The sequence below is a fragment of the Hoplias malabaricus genome, chromosome 4, assembly GCF_029633855.1.
Source record: "Hoplias malabaricus isolate fHopMal1 chromosome 4, fHopMal1.hap1, whole genome shotgun sequence".
NCBI lineage: Eukaryota > Metazoa > Chordata > Actinopteri > Characiformes > Erythrinidae > Hoplias > Hoplias malabaricus.
Window position 1 is genome coordinate 41609265 of NC_089803.1, and position 13736 is coordinate 41623000.

Consider the following 13736-nt stretch of genomic DNA (forward strand, 5'->3'; position numbering starts at 1 on the left):
TGCAGGAAATGTATAAAAATTTATTTGCCTTTATTTTAAAATGCATGTAAGTGATGGCTTAAGACTCCACGGATAAATAAATTATTTAACTGTTGTTCTTATCAAACATCTTAAACATGGAAGATGGATGTCAGTCACTCAAGTGCTTGCATTTAATTGATGCTACAAAAAAAGAGCTTAATGTTTTTACTTAAATCTACCACCAGAGGGTGCTGCATTGACAAACGAATCCTCTAAGGGGCGTCGGTCACCCTCTGTAATCGTAAAAACGTGGTGATTAAATCACAGACGTCTCCCTCAGTAGAGTTAAAAGAAGCTGTAGAAGTGAAAGCCTAAAGCAAGAATATAATTTCTAAGGATATCAACTGTTATTGACACATTAAAAATATTTAAATGTTTAACATCTGTAGTGCTATTACAGTTAAAATACGTGAATTACAGTATGGTAGTCAGTAGTTTAATTTCACTCACAGTAGTAGCCATATTGACAAAGATTTGTGTATAGTACAGACCTGTACACACACAACACTTTTAAATTACTTGAGAAAATCCATAAAAGCTTTACAAATTTTCTGGACCCATAATAATCTTGAGAAATATTCTACGAAAAAAAAAAACCTTTCATAGCTTTTGGCAGCTGATGGCACTTAGATATTCAGAATGGAATAGTCCCACAAAAAAGGTTGTTTATCCCCTTATTGATAAATTCTTTCTTATCAAACATATCAAACATTTGGCACATTTTCATCTCACTAGACAACATTTGCTTTTAGGCCACAATCTGGAGCAGGCGAGATCAGCTATAGCACCTTAGTAACAGACAATCATCAACTCACTTCTTCACACAAACTTTTTTATAGACTTTTAGTCCTTTGCCTTCATTCAGTTTTGTACTCTTAGGCGCTCTATAAGAGGACTTTCTTTACAAATCAATAGTCTCACTGCAGACGCTGAGAGCATCTATCTGTCTGCACACACTGATGAACTCATCTTGCACTGACTGATTAAGCTCAGATTGCTGTTCTACATTTTCCTGGGAACTGGGAGTCCTGCATTGTCTTTGCTGGCTTGTGGCAGTGCATCCAGAGCTACCGCTGACAGTCGAAAGGGGTGGGTTGCGTCCCTCTGGGCTTGAGCAAAGCCCCAGGGAAGAGCCTGCCAGTGATGGCCTGTAGAGGGAGCAAGAGCTGGAGCTGCCTCTCCAACGCTCTGGAGAAGAACAGCAGGAAGAAGACAGAGAGGGAGATGGAGATGGAGAGGGAGGGAATCCCACAGAAGGGGCACTCTCCTGGGCTTGAACAGGGAGAGGAGGTTGGGGCAGCATCTCCACACAGGAGGAGCTCCGGTACAAGCCTGGATCGGATGGATCGGTGTCTCTGAGGGTTTGGCCACTGCTAGAACCCGTGTCCCTGCCTTCCAGTGAGTGGTCACTAGAAGTGAAAGGTCTCATAGTGCTGAAGAGACTCATTGGGAAAAGTGCTTCGCTGAACAGTGCTTCGTCAATACTGCGGCGCAAGTTGATCGGCGATGGAGGCCTCAGGTCTGCCGTTGAGTCACTGGTGCATGAGGAGCCCACTGAAGGGGCTCCGGTATTTACCAAAGTTTCAGGCAGGTCTAGGTCCAAGTCCCGATATGCAAGAGCTCGATTACTGTGGTATAGGAGGTCCAGTCCGTTCAGGCTGCCCATGCGATCATCCACAAGCGTGTAGAGGGGCAGACATTCTGTCTCACCATGCCCGATCGGGTCGCAGATTGCCAGCTTCTCCTGCTGTGTCAGGGTCCACTGATAGCTCCCAGGAATGATAGGGGACTTGGCCGCTAAGAGTTCCATCCAGCAGCTTCCAGGCTGCGGGAGGTGCTCAGAGCAGTAAACGGGTTGGGACACCACCAAAGCAAGTGTGAGGCAGATGACAGCCTCACATACTCGGCAGCTCAGCTGGAAGGCCCACCATGGCCAGGGCCGGAAGAGCTCAGCACCCCCAGCAACTCCCAATGCATGCAGCATGGCATAGAGCTGGAGGCCGGCACATGCGAGACAGAAGATGGCTGACAGGAACACGGCAACTGCGGCTCTGTCCCAGTCCTGGCTCTCTGCGAAGGGGCAGCGGTTGTAGCGCTCAGCTGGTGTCGGTGATGTGTTGTTTAGATGGTAAATATGCTTGGAGTCAGCACGGACGTAGCAGTAGAACACAAAGTAGGCAATAGATAAGAAAGTCGCTAGAGCCACAAAGGCACCTCTGGAGATCAGAGACAGGAAGAGGCAGAGCGGGGCTCCCTGCTGGTCAACCCGGAGGAGTGTGACGGGACCAAATGCTGCAGCAAAGTGCATCAGAACCAGACAGGCTAAGAAGCAGGGCCTCTGGAAAGCAGAGTATGACAGCTGCATGCGGGAGCGCATGGACAGGAGGAGGAAAACCAGGCCAAATGCTGCAGTCATACAAGGGAATGGAGCCTCGTATAACAGCAATATTGCCTCGGTGGAGGCCATGCGGTCCTGGTGTCCGTAAGCGTCATAGAGCAGAGCAAAAGCTCTGGTGCAGCCAGCTGCCAGCAGGAAAAGGCTGACCAGAGCAAAATAGCCACAGCCTGATGGGCAGCACAAAGGCAGACAGAGAAGGTTAAGGGCGGAGGCCAGCGAGATCAGACAGAACACAGAGCCCAAGCCATAAATGTGTGCCTCCCACGCCAAACCCCAGTCTGCCATGGCACTGTTCCAGTCAGAATACAGCGGTACAAACATGGGCAGAGATGGGAACAGAATGGGGGTCTGTGATTTGTTGGTGGAGCTGATGGTTATGCTATCATTGCTGCTGATAACTGTAGGGTAGGATGGGGCCCAAGGTTCACTGGTGTTGCAGATTCCAGAATGCTCTGCATTGCAGTCTGGGAGAGCAGACTCTTGGGTGAAATCTGACAGCCAGTCATCAGACACTGTGGTGGGCATCTCTGGAAAAGAAAAAAAAAAGACATAAAAACATTTAACGTTACATAAATGTATAAAACCATGTTTACATTCTGATAAAATTTATTCTACATACATTTACACTTAGTCAAGTCTCTGGGCAATTCATCTGAAATCTGAAGCTGTGTGGCACATAATATACCTCCTTGTTGTCATGAAACTGTGGACAAAAATGATTCACCCAAGCAGTAAAGGCTGAGATGATTTCATGATGCTACACAAACAAACAAACAAAATGTAACCCCTAACTGCCCCCATAAAAACCCCTATGAAAACCCTTATTTTTCAACATGATTAATATGTTTAAAATTACGTAAACCATGTGAAGGACTGGCGCCCCCTCCAGGGTGTAATCCCACCTTGCGCCCAATGATTCCATGTAGTCTCTGGACACAACGCGACCCTGAACTGGATAAGCGCTTACAGATGAATGAATGAATGAATGAATGAATGAATGAATGAAAAATTACATCATTTATTAGAATAAAAGTCTTTGTTTAAACTACGCTGAATATTTTTGTTTACATGAATTATGTTAAAATGTAAATGAAAATGCTTGATTCTCCCTTTTATAACAGTAGCCTGGTTTCAGCAATCAAACAATGTACCATTAGAGGGCAGTGCTGAAGCAATAATTCACATGAGGATACAAACTAAGGTTTGCTGTAAGATTGTTGTAAGTGGAAACTGTAAGCACTTAGAAGAGTCATAACATCTGCTCTTTCTATTTAAATGTAATTGAAATTGTATAGGGACAAAGTGGTGTGGGAAGAGGTTGTTTTGGATTTGGTGGCAGGCAAGAGGAGTGCTATGTATGCTCACAAATGCTTTCAGCTCAGTGTGATGAGTTGCCATTTTGAAGTCCAAAAAAATTCTCCCTGGAGCACATTTAGAACAAAAAATAAATAAATAAATAAAAAATAAAATTCTAGGAGCAAAACAGTACACTTAAATTCAAATGCCTGAAATAAATTGAATATTTTCTAAATTACTAAAATTAACACTTCCATAGTGATTTTTATTTAACTGAACTACAACATTCAGTTCTTATAACATTGGGATATCAATTATTAATTAGTTATTAAAGGGGCACTCTACAGATTTTCTTTAAAAATAACTTTCTTTTAAGTAAATTTATTCAGCATACTCAGATTTAAACATTTCTAAGTACAGAAGATACTTTTTTATTCTGCAGAGGCAGCTACTTTATTTATTACACATAATGAGGATCATTTTAAACGTACTATCTTCTCTAGAATGTATAATTTCCCGTTAAACCCGTCTGCTTTGCTTACTGTGTAATTATGCACATATTTGGAACAATCAGTGAAATTCTGCTCATACAACTGGTGCCTTTCATCTGTTTGTGACAACCACTTATGAGCTGTGTGAATGAAGCATGAACAAATGTAAGAACAAATATGGAACAAACATGTACAATCCACAGCACACAATGTGCTGTGTCCGTGAGTAATTTATATTAAATAATGAATGTTTGGACTTGTGCAATGGTGAGACACTATCTCAATGTAATGTTTTTGTTTTTTTAGCACACATCCATTAGCAAGCCACTTCCTGCTGCACCCACTGAGAAATGCATTGCTTTGTTTATGACGTTCCTCTTTTTTTTTTAAAAAAAAGGGAGCCGTCTGCACACAGCCCCTCCCAGAGGTGGGTTTGTTATTTTTTGCCCTGGCTTTAGCCTCCCTCGCTGATGACCACCACTTTCCCCAAAATAACCAGCATGCCTAGTCAGTGGTGAAAAGTGGCATCCATTAGAATGCAGTGTGGGCTGCTTTGAGGAGAAATGCATGTGCCACGCTAAGAGAGCAGAGTGGGGATAATCAAGCCTGCCCATTCCTGTGTGATTAATGGCTAGTCTGTGGCTGGCTTGTGTCTTTGAACTACCTCCAAATCTGGCCTGACAGCATCTATTCTTTAATCAAGAACACCATAACAGTACTCACTGAGAAAGCATATCAGATCTTTAAGTTAGTGTCAGGATGGTCATTCCTCAGTAAGTTAAATATCAGTTTCCACAGAGTCCTCTCATCTGCAGGTCTCATTAACCGGTGCCATGTAAACGTCGTCGAATGTCTTGAGTGTTTGTGTGCCTTTGATTCTGTGACTTCTTTAATAAAACTGTCAACTCACTGAGGTAACAGCACTCATATAGCGCCAGTGGGAGAATTCCTACTAACTTAGATATTCTGCCATTTTTATTTTTTCAATCATACTGGAGTGGAGCTTGTCTGTCTCCTGTGAGGTCCTTACTGATGGCGTCTGAGATGTGTTTCATGTTTTGTGTGCCTGCTGTATTTTTAATGATCACAAATGAGAGTTAAGTCAGTCCCCCGCAGTGTGGCAGCAGCATTACTACACTGTGCTGAAATGATTGATGATGAAATGATCTTAAGAAGCAGCTTGAGATAATTATTTTACCCAAAGGATCTGCAAAGAGGTCTGTCATTATTCAGAAATGGGTGATTGTTGAAACTAAGAAACTACAAAGACACTGATTTTAAAAATTATGTGTTTAATTTTTTTTGGTATCTGATTACCAAAGCATAATCTGACTTAGCATTAGATAATCATATTAGTGTAATGTAGGAAAAAGCTGTTTTATTCAGCAGTCAAAATGATGAATAATTACTCTCTGCATGCTTTGTCCTGTATGATTAACCAAGGCCTGGGAGTAATTAAAAACAAAGCACCATATTAGTCTGAGGAATGAGGACATGAAGCAGGCACTGACAAAGTGCAGCATGAAGGCCTGGCACCGATAAGAGGGAGTACAAACTGTGGCCTTCCTTATAGTTTACTTTCATCTGCTGATGGCCTTCATCCATGATGATGTGGAAACCATGACCTGCCTCTGGACACAGGCCAGAGATTCAGCCTAACAATCAATCAACTGCTTACAGAGATGAGAGTAAACTACATTTACTGTGTTCTGGTCACCCAATTTAACTCTCTATCGCAAAACACAACTGAGGATGAAATGCCTTGGGCACCAATCAAACCAATCACATTATCACAAGTCACAAGAATCACATGAACTATGTTTTCTTTCCCACCAACATTATTTTAAAATGACTCTACAGAGCCAGGGTGGGCAGGACATAGTAGGGGAGTGGACAGGAAAGTGTCTCGACTTATCCACAGGGGGTTCTATGAATTTCTTTCCATGGAATGTATATATAGACACTATTGTAGTCAGTGTTGCCCTGGTAGGGTCTTTCTGTATGTTTTGGTATGGATAGTTTCAGTGCATGTGTAAATATATCATTTACTATAGTTAAGGAAATATCGTATTTACACAGTTTTATCCTCCCCACCAATTCTTGATTTGAGGATACTAAGGGATGCCATTCCCTCTGTAAAAACACAAGTGATTCCTTTTGAAAAACAGGTCTAATACATATATATATATAGGCATCCCTGTCATTATATTTATATTGCCATCATATTTAAGATCATAGGGATCAGATTATTTCCAGTGCTTAAATAGGCAGAAATGTGTTTCTATTTCCCCAAACCAAATCCATCTTCACTGATTTGTCTTTACCTTTACAATTCAGCATCTGTTTGTGCCAATTAAAGTCACTAAGCCAAGATGTCCAAATTTGCATTAAAATTGTTGTCTGTACATTGTTACATAGCTAAAATTGAAGCCTACATTTTGTCCTTAGTTTTTGTTATTTTAATGAAAATCAGTATGTCTTACAGTGTCAAAAACCACATCAACAACCTGGGGTTTGAGAGCAGTGGTGAATTAGCACCACTAACCTAGTTGCCAATACTTCTATTACTTCACTGTAAGAAAAAAAAAACAAAACAAAACAAAAAACAGCAAAACTATGCTGTGTTTTTGATACTGATATGTTTAACTACCAGCAAGGGGAGCTGACATGCTGGCCACCAGCAAAACTAGTAATTGGATGTAGGTACTCCTGGCCAGACCAGATTAAACTAGCTTTTACCACAAGGCACTTAATTTTTGCTAGTTCTTGGGATGTGATAAGTTCCATATACAGGCTAGGAAAAACCTTTATTGAGTAAGAAACTGTGCTAATAGTTACACACAATAATTCCGTAGGATTTGAAACATTTTAAACACACTCTCCACATACTCCAAACAATGACAGGGCTGGTTTCATAATGTGTTCTTCTTGGAAGTACCTCTGTCCAAACTGCCCTTGGAGACTTAGCATAGAGAGCCAAACCATTACCTAATGCTACATAACCATGTTTTTTTTTTTTTTTTTGAAAAAAGCAAGTTTCATAAGACACTGCATTACATGGCCACATTACATAACCACACCATGCTTTTCCACTTCTCCCAGAAGCATGTTCTTATGAAGCCAGAGAAGGGCTGTGGGTAAAAACAAAAAGTCAGCTCAAGTGAATGTTTTCCAATTCTTGGAAAGTGCATGTTTTAATTAATTAGAGAGAATGTTTACAATTCATGCACGTGATATAATACATTCAACACTTCCTTATACTTCCTTTTTTGAGGGTCCTATTCCTAGTGGAAGCAACTGGTGTTGCTGTGCCCAGCTCACGCTTAGCTGGATATCTTTAAAACTAAACCATGACACCAAAACTGTGGATTTGATATCAGTTTGTCAATCTGCAGTGTATTCTGGCTCTTTAATAGCTTCAGCTAAAGCAGACCTCACTTTCAAGTTTCATCAAGATCGGTTTGTAGCTTGGTGTTGCTAATGGGAATGGCAGAGAGTTTCTGAAAAAAATGATCCTATGCCCAAATGGCCTTACCATGTGAGGCATGTGTGCGGAAAAAAGTGCTGACTGCTTTAGGCTATATTCACATTACCAGGCTGGACTGATTCAAATCTTGTTTTTTTAATCCCCTTAATGTGACACAGATCTGACTTTATTCAGGGCTGTGTGGACATGTTAAATCAAATCTTTCCAAATCAGATTTGAGGCACTTTTATACTGCATGAGATCCTAAAGCAAAGCCGATTGGATAGGTATCAGCATGCGCATGCATACTGTTCAGGGACAGATTCATACATGGGGAGAGGAATACAGTTGTCCTGTCTTGCTGATGTTATATTGACAGTATTCCCTCCTGCTGTGACAGATTTTGTCAGTGCAGCTTCACTTTCAACTTCCCCTCTTTATAATGAATGAATTGACAGTGTAACAGCTTCATACATATTGAGGAGGTCTTTGCTTTGTTAGCGCTTTTTTTTGACAGAAACGATATGCATCTATGAAATCTACATGCAGAATCAGAGAGTTGTGTTTGTCTGTCTATTAATGGAATTTAGGTTAGCCCGTTGAATGTGGGAAGGAGAAAGTGGGTTAGGTGTCTACACACTAACTGGGTCTGAGAGGCACCTCAGGAGGAGGCATGTAAAGGCAACACACTTCTGTCCGTACACTCAGTGGTGCTTTGAGCAACGCTTCACTCCTTGCTTTGGTTAACTGGGATGCCCTCAACAAGGGTTTGCCTCTGCTCCCTTTGGAAGCAATTACAGCCAGGCAAGAAAAGACAAAATTGGATTCAGTCAGCCTTATCACAGATAGATAGCAGGTAGAGGTGCTGGAAACTTATATTTAAATGTTACAGATGGGTAAAAGGGTAAGTGCATAACTGATGCTTGGTTTAGTACACCACATGCTGTAGACTATTGTGCATCATCAAATGCCAGTCAGTGTTTCATTGATAACACACACAATCTCCCAAATATAGCTGGCCATCCAGAATCACACCAAGGCTCCTTGCATCTCCAGATGGAACAATTGAGGAGTTGTATCTCATTTGCAACCCATATCATGAACCTGACTCGGTCATGCAGATTGCTACTGTACGACATCTGGCGAATCCAACCCTTTCTTTCTCCGGAGGCTGCCCAGGTGCATGTCCAGTCTCTAGTCATTTCAATGCTTGACTACTGCAACTCCCTGCTGGCTAGTCCTCCTCTGCAGGCCACCATGCCCCTTCAGATGATCCAGAATGCAGCTGCACGGCTTGTCTTCAGTCTATCAAAGTTCATCCAGGTCACTCCACTGCTGCGCTCTCTTCACTGGCTTCCTGTAGTTGTCCGCATCAGGTTTAAAACTCTCATCTTCCTACCAAGACAGGAACGGACCAGCCCCTCCCTACCTTATGGCAATAGTCTAGAGTCGGACTGCACCTTTGAGCTTCTAATACAGCTCGACTTGACCTGTCATCCTTAAAGTCACATAGAGGACTAGTGTCAACACTCTTCTCAGTACTGGCACCCAGATGATGGGTTAGGGTTAGCCTGTTCGAAAAGTGGACTCTCTTGCCATCTTCAAACGCAGACTGAAGACCTTTCTCTTTGTGACCCACTTAGGTGAGCACTAGTGATCACCGTAACAGACTGTAACAGCACTTATACTGCTTCTAAATCATTTCTTACCTTCTTTCTTTCTAGGTTTGAGCACTGACTAGATTCTCCTTCTAGGTTTGAGCACTGACTAGATTGTATTGTATATTGCACTTACTATGTTTTGTTCTTTCTAGGTATCAGCATCAGCCCTTGTTCTGACAAGCGTCTGAGCTCAGAGGGAATATGGACCCTAACCTATTTATACCAACACTAAGATAGTGAGTTCTCTGGATAAGAGGGTCTGCTAAATGCAGTAAATATAAATGTAAATGTAAAAATGAGAAGACAGCCATGGCATGTTTATGAATGCAACATCACCAGAGAGCCCAACACACAGAGTTTGGGAGAGAAGAAAGGCCATCCAACTCCCCCTTAGAAAGCAAAGCCGATTGGTTGTGGAGCTTTACAGGTTGTCACAGCCTAACTCAGTGCTGACTTAAATTGTGCATACAACTGACCTCTCCATCCTCTACCCACGAATGCATTCTTTTATAAGCAATGAGATTGGACAAGCTTCAAAATACAATGGAAGCAACATTCAACCTAATGAAAAACTGTAGCACACATTTTTTTTGGTCACGCATTCTAGTTGAAATTTGCATGGTGGCTAATACATCATTGCTTCCAGACAGCCAAGTTTCTGTTGCAGTAGCACAGCTTGGTCTGGTTTGGCATTATATAACTTTATACCAGGAATCCAACAGTGTGCTTCTCTGTGAATAATTATGCTATTTTTTTTATAATTCATTTTGGTTAGTGTTCTGTTAATTCAATTAGCTGTTTTAACACAGTATCTATAATCACAATGTTTCAAAGGTCTGATACTCTCCATTGCTTTAATTAGGTGATTCACATTCTGAGGCTGAAGCTTGATTGACTAGAGCAGTGTTTCGTAATCCTACTCCTGTGGACCCGCTGCCCTGAACTTCTTCAATATTCTATGCCACAGCACACTTGATCCAGCTCATCAGCTGATTATCAAAGCCTTCATTAAGGTGTGATGAGACAGGGAATAGTGGAAAGTGTGCAGAGAAGAGAACTGAATTTGTCTTGTAAGGAGTGGAAGTCTTGTTTAACAACGTGTAGAGTACCACATATAGAGCACCATGACATGTGCTAGGTGGTAACAGGGTAGATGTGTAGTGGATAATGTAAAATATGATCAAAATCAAGAAGCTCAATAAGTATAGCTGTTATTTTTTAAATATTATGGTTTTGTCTGGGCAAGTCTAAAATGTCTGAATGATCAGTGTGATCTGAGTCTTAATGGGGACATATTGTGAATTAAACACTTTTTTAATGAACATTAATTTGGGGATCTGGAGCTCTTACCAACCCACAAAATGTGAAATAAATCAACCCAGTCACAAATAAGAAGTAATAATGACTAAAATCCAGAGCTTCAGGGGTTGCACAAAACACCTTTAGTTAAGATTTTGCTTAACGTCCAAGTTAAGGTTTCCTTAAAAATATATCGGTTACACAAAATTCTCCTCAAGGTTTCCTTAAAATGTTCATTTATGTATTTAAGGTTTTTTTCCCCTTATCTTTGTCTTATCCCTTAATGAATCCCTGAAAATTCGTTAAACTGTTGCACAAAGCCCCTTAGCAACCAAATTTAGGAAAACAAATTAAAGGTACCTCTGATACTGTCTTAACCGCAACATGGCAGAGTTTATGGTGATAAATGATGGTATTCCGAGGAGAGTGTTCCGCGAACGGGAGAACCCACTGGATATGCTTAATGATGAGCAGTTGATTTTAAATGATAAATTTGATCGGCAGTCAATCCACGATTTGTCCAACCGTCTTGACTTGGATCACGCTACTTTCCGCAGATGTGCTCTTCCTGCTGCAGTGCAGTTAATGATTGCTTTTTGTTTTTATGCTACAGGATCCTTCCAATCAGTAAAAGGCAAGGAATTCATGTGAATAAATCAACGGTGTGCCACAAATGCCCTCGCCCGACTGCTTTTATTGTATTCCTCTAGAAGTATTATCTTTTCCCCCGCTAACCAATTTGGTTTTCTTGTTTTCTTGTTTCCATTTTTTTCTGAAAAGTTTGTGAGCTGGTGCAAGTGAGGCGATAAAGGGTATCACAGCGAGTGCAGGTAAACAATGGTTTCCATGGAAAAAATCTCCTGTAAAATCAGTTATTGCAGTAAATCCCTTACTACACTTCCTTACATAAGGAAAACTTTTAAGGGATACTTCACAACACCCTTAAGTAAATCCCTCAGCTAAGCCTTTTTAAGAAGAGTGTCATATGTAAGGGGAAAACTTTAGGTGTTTTGTGCAACCAGCCCCTACTCCTTACTACTTACTCCTAGGCTCTTGCACTGAACTGAGCTGTGGATTATTCAAATTTAAAAGTGCTAAAACAAGCTGATCTAAATATGGCTATTTAGAGGGGGGAGAACGGTGCTGTGTTGTTTGGTACTTGTGGTATTTTGACACAGATGTTTCTTTAAGAGCCCAGAGAACTGTGTTAAGTTGTGGAAAAGGGGTACAATATGTTCCCTTTAAAATGGATTATATGGTGTGCTCATGTAGTGACTTCTGTAGTACATACAGTCCCAAAATGAACAGCTGTTCTGAATCTCGAGTGTTTGTCGACTTGCCTGACTGCCATTTTATGACGGCACTTTCTGACATCACTAAATCAGCCTATATGCCTTTGAAGTTTTGTTGTCGTTTTCTAGTCGATGTTGAGCCCATATTAGAAATGCTGCCCCTAAGCCTATTCTCCCTAAGGAAAACATGAAAGCTGTTTTCAGAAATCACTGCTATTGTGCCCTGTGGTAAACAAAACACTTTAAAGCTGACATGTTTTGCCCTATTTACATTTTTCCTTACATGACCTACTTGCATCTTTCTTTACGCTGGATCCTATTAATTATGAGGTTGTTAAGGAGTCAAAACACAAATGCTGCTGCATGCCAGCTAACACTGCTGGGCACTGAATTAACATCGGAAAACTGGCAACTCCACCAAAATACTCCACACAATCCAGCAAGATTTTTCCCCTGTGCTAGGTGAGCCACATTAGCTGTAGTAGCTTACTGCTGAGCATGCTTATAGTTTATTTGTATCATGATTCTGTTATAACCCTATAATACAGAAAAGACCTTCTGAAGGAAAGTATACACCGGAAAAAATATAACTACTTTGGACAATTTTTGTTTAACCCAGGGTGATATAGCAGCAATTTCCTAAAAGGCTATTCATTTTCCCCATAGACAAAACCATAGACTTATGGGCTTCAGAGAGGTAGGAATTTGTACAGGCTTGCTGTGAAGAGTTACTAATCATGGTGTATACCCAAGCACTACCTACAGCAGCACCTAATTCCATTTCTAGTGTCTTTACAAAGAGTCATTCTCCAATAGGTTCAAACACTCATTATTGTGGCCTAGATGATTGTCACATTTAGGAACCATACATACAGCTGTCTAGATCATTCAGACTTGTTCACAGAGATCTTCTTTTGGCTGTAAATTGTCACATGTATCTCAAAAATAGTTACTTTACGGGAGAAAGTAAAAATAAAAAAAAAACCTTAACTTTCAATGGAAGTCAATGTAAAAATTAGATTCCAATGTAATTTTGGGGCATTTCTATTAGTCCATTCATCATGAAATGTTTATACAATGCGTAGGACAGCTGCTGTGTTCAAATGATGTATTAAACCCAAAATCGACAAAGATTAAGATACATGTGTTTTTTTTTTCGGTAGCGACAATATATTACATGAGAAAAGTGGAATCACCTGTAGTCTTCAGAGTTGTTCTGATGGTGGGTTTGTACTTTTCTATGCCTCTCTCGGTTGCTGTGAGTTCAGTGGTCTTTCCTGCAGTCTCTTCTGTCCTTTCTTTTTCTAAACCTGCAGAGAAAACCAGAGACATATGGCTTGAGACATGCAGAGTTAATCTCTTTAGGAAAGCTGATTCTTAACATGCATTATAGTTTGTAAGATGTAATGAGAAGAGGATGTTTTCTAACCCAGTTCTGTCAGGGACATCTCTCTCATGCACTTTAACAGATCCAGCCATCCATAGAACTGGAGCGTTTTCACGACCTTATTACATTGACTGTTTTGTTCTTGTGCCCGTGTGTGTGTGAAGCTGTGCACTACAAGTAGACATCCTTATGTATTTGTAACTTCAGCATCCTCACAATATGGGAGATTTGAACGGTTACAAATGACTACAAAATATGTGCCTGTAGCACACTGGAACATACAAAGATGCAGGGGTGTTAAATGTGTTTGTTTTTTATGTTCCACTAACTAGCAAAACGTATACTACATGGACAAAAGTATGTGGACAACTGCTCATCTGACATTTCTTCTTGAATTAGGGGTACTACTAGATAACTTGCCCTGC

At 40.9% G+C, this 13736-nt stretch overlaps 1 protein-coding gene across 1 annotated transcript in view; it reads right to left on the reverse strand.

The window, feature by feature from the left end:
* Positions 1 to 31: 31 nt before the first annotated feature.
* prrt4b (proline rich transmembrane protein 4b) overlaps positions 32 to 13736 on the reverse strand; it is a 39146-nt gene continuing 25441 nt past the window's right edge. Inside the window, exons 4-5 of the mRNA XM_066667035.1 lie at positions 13121 to 13234; positions 32 to 2946 (exon numbers count right to left, since the gene is read on the reverse strand). Coding sequence (XP_066523132.1) covers positions 923 to 2946; positions 13121 to 13234 — 2138 coding nt within the window. The 3' untranslated portion in view covers positions 32 to 922. The remainder of the gene's footprint in view (positions 2947 to 13120; positions 13235 to 13736) is intronic.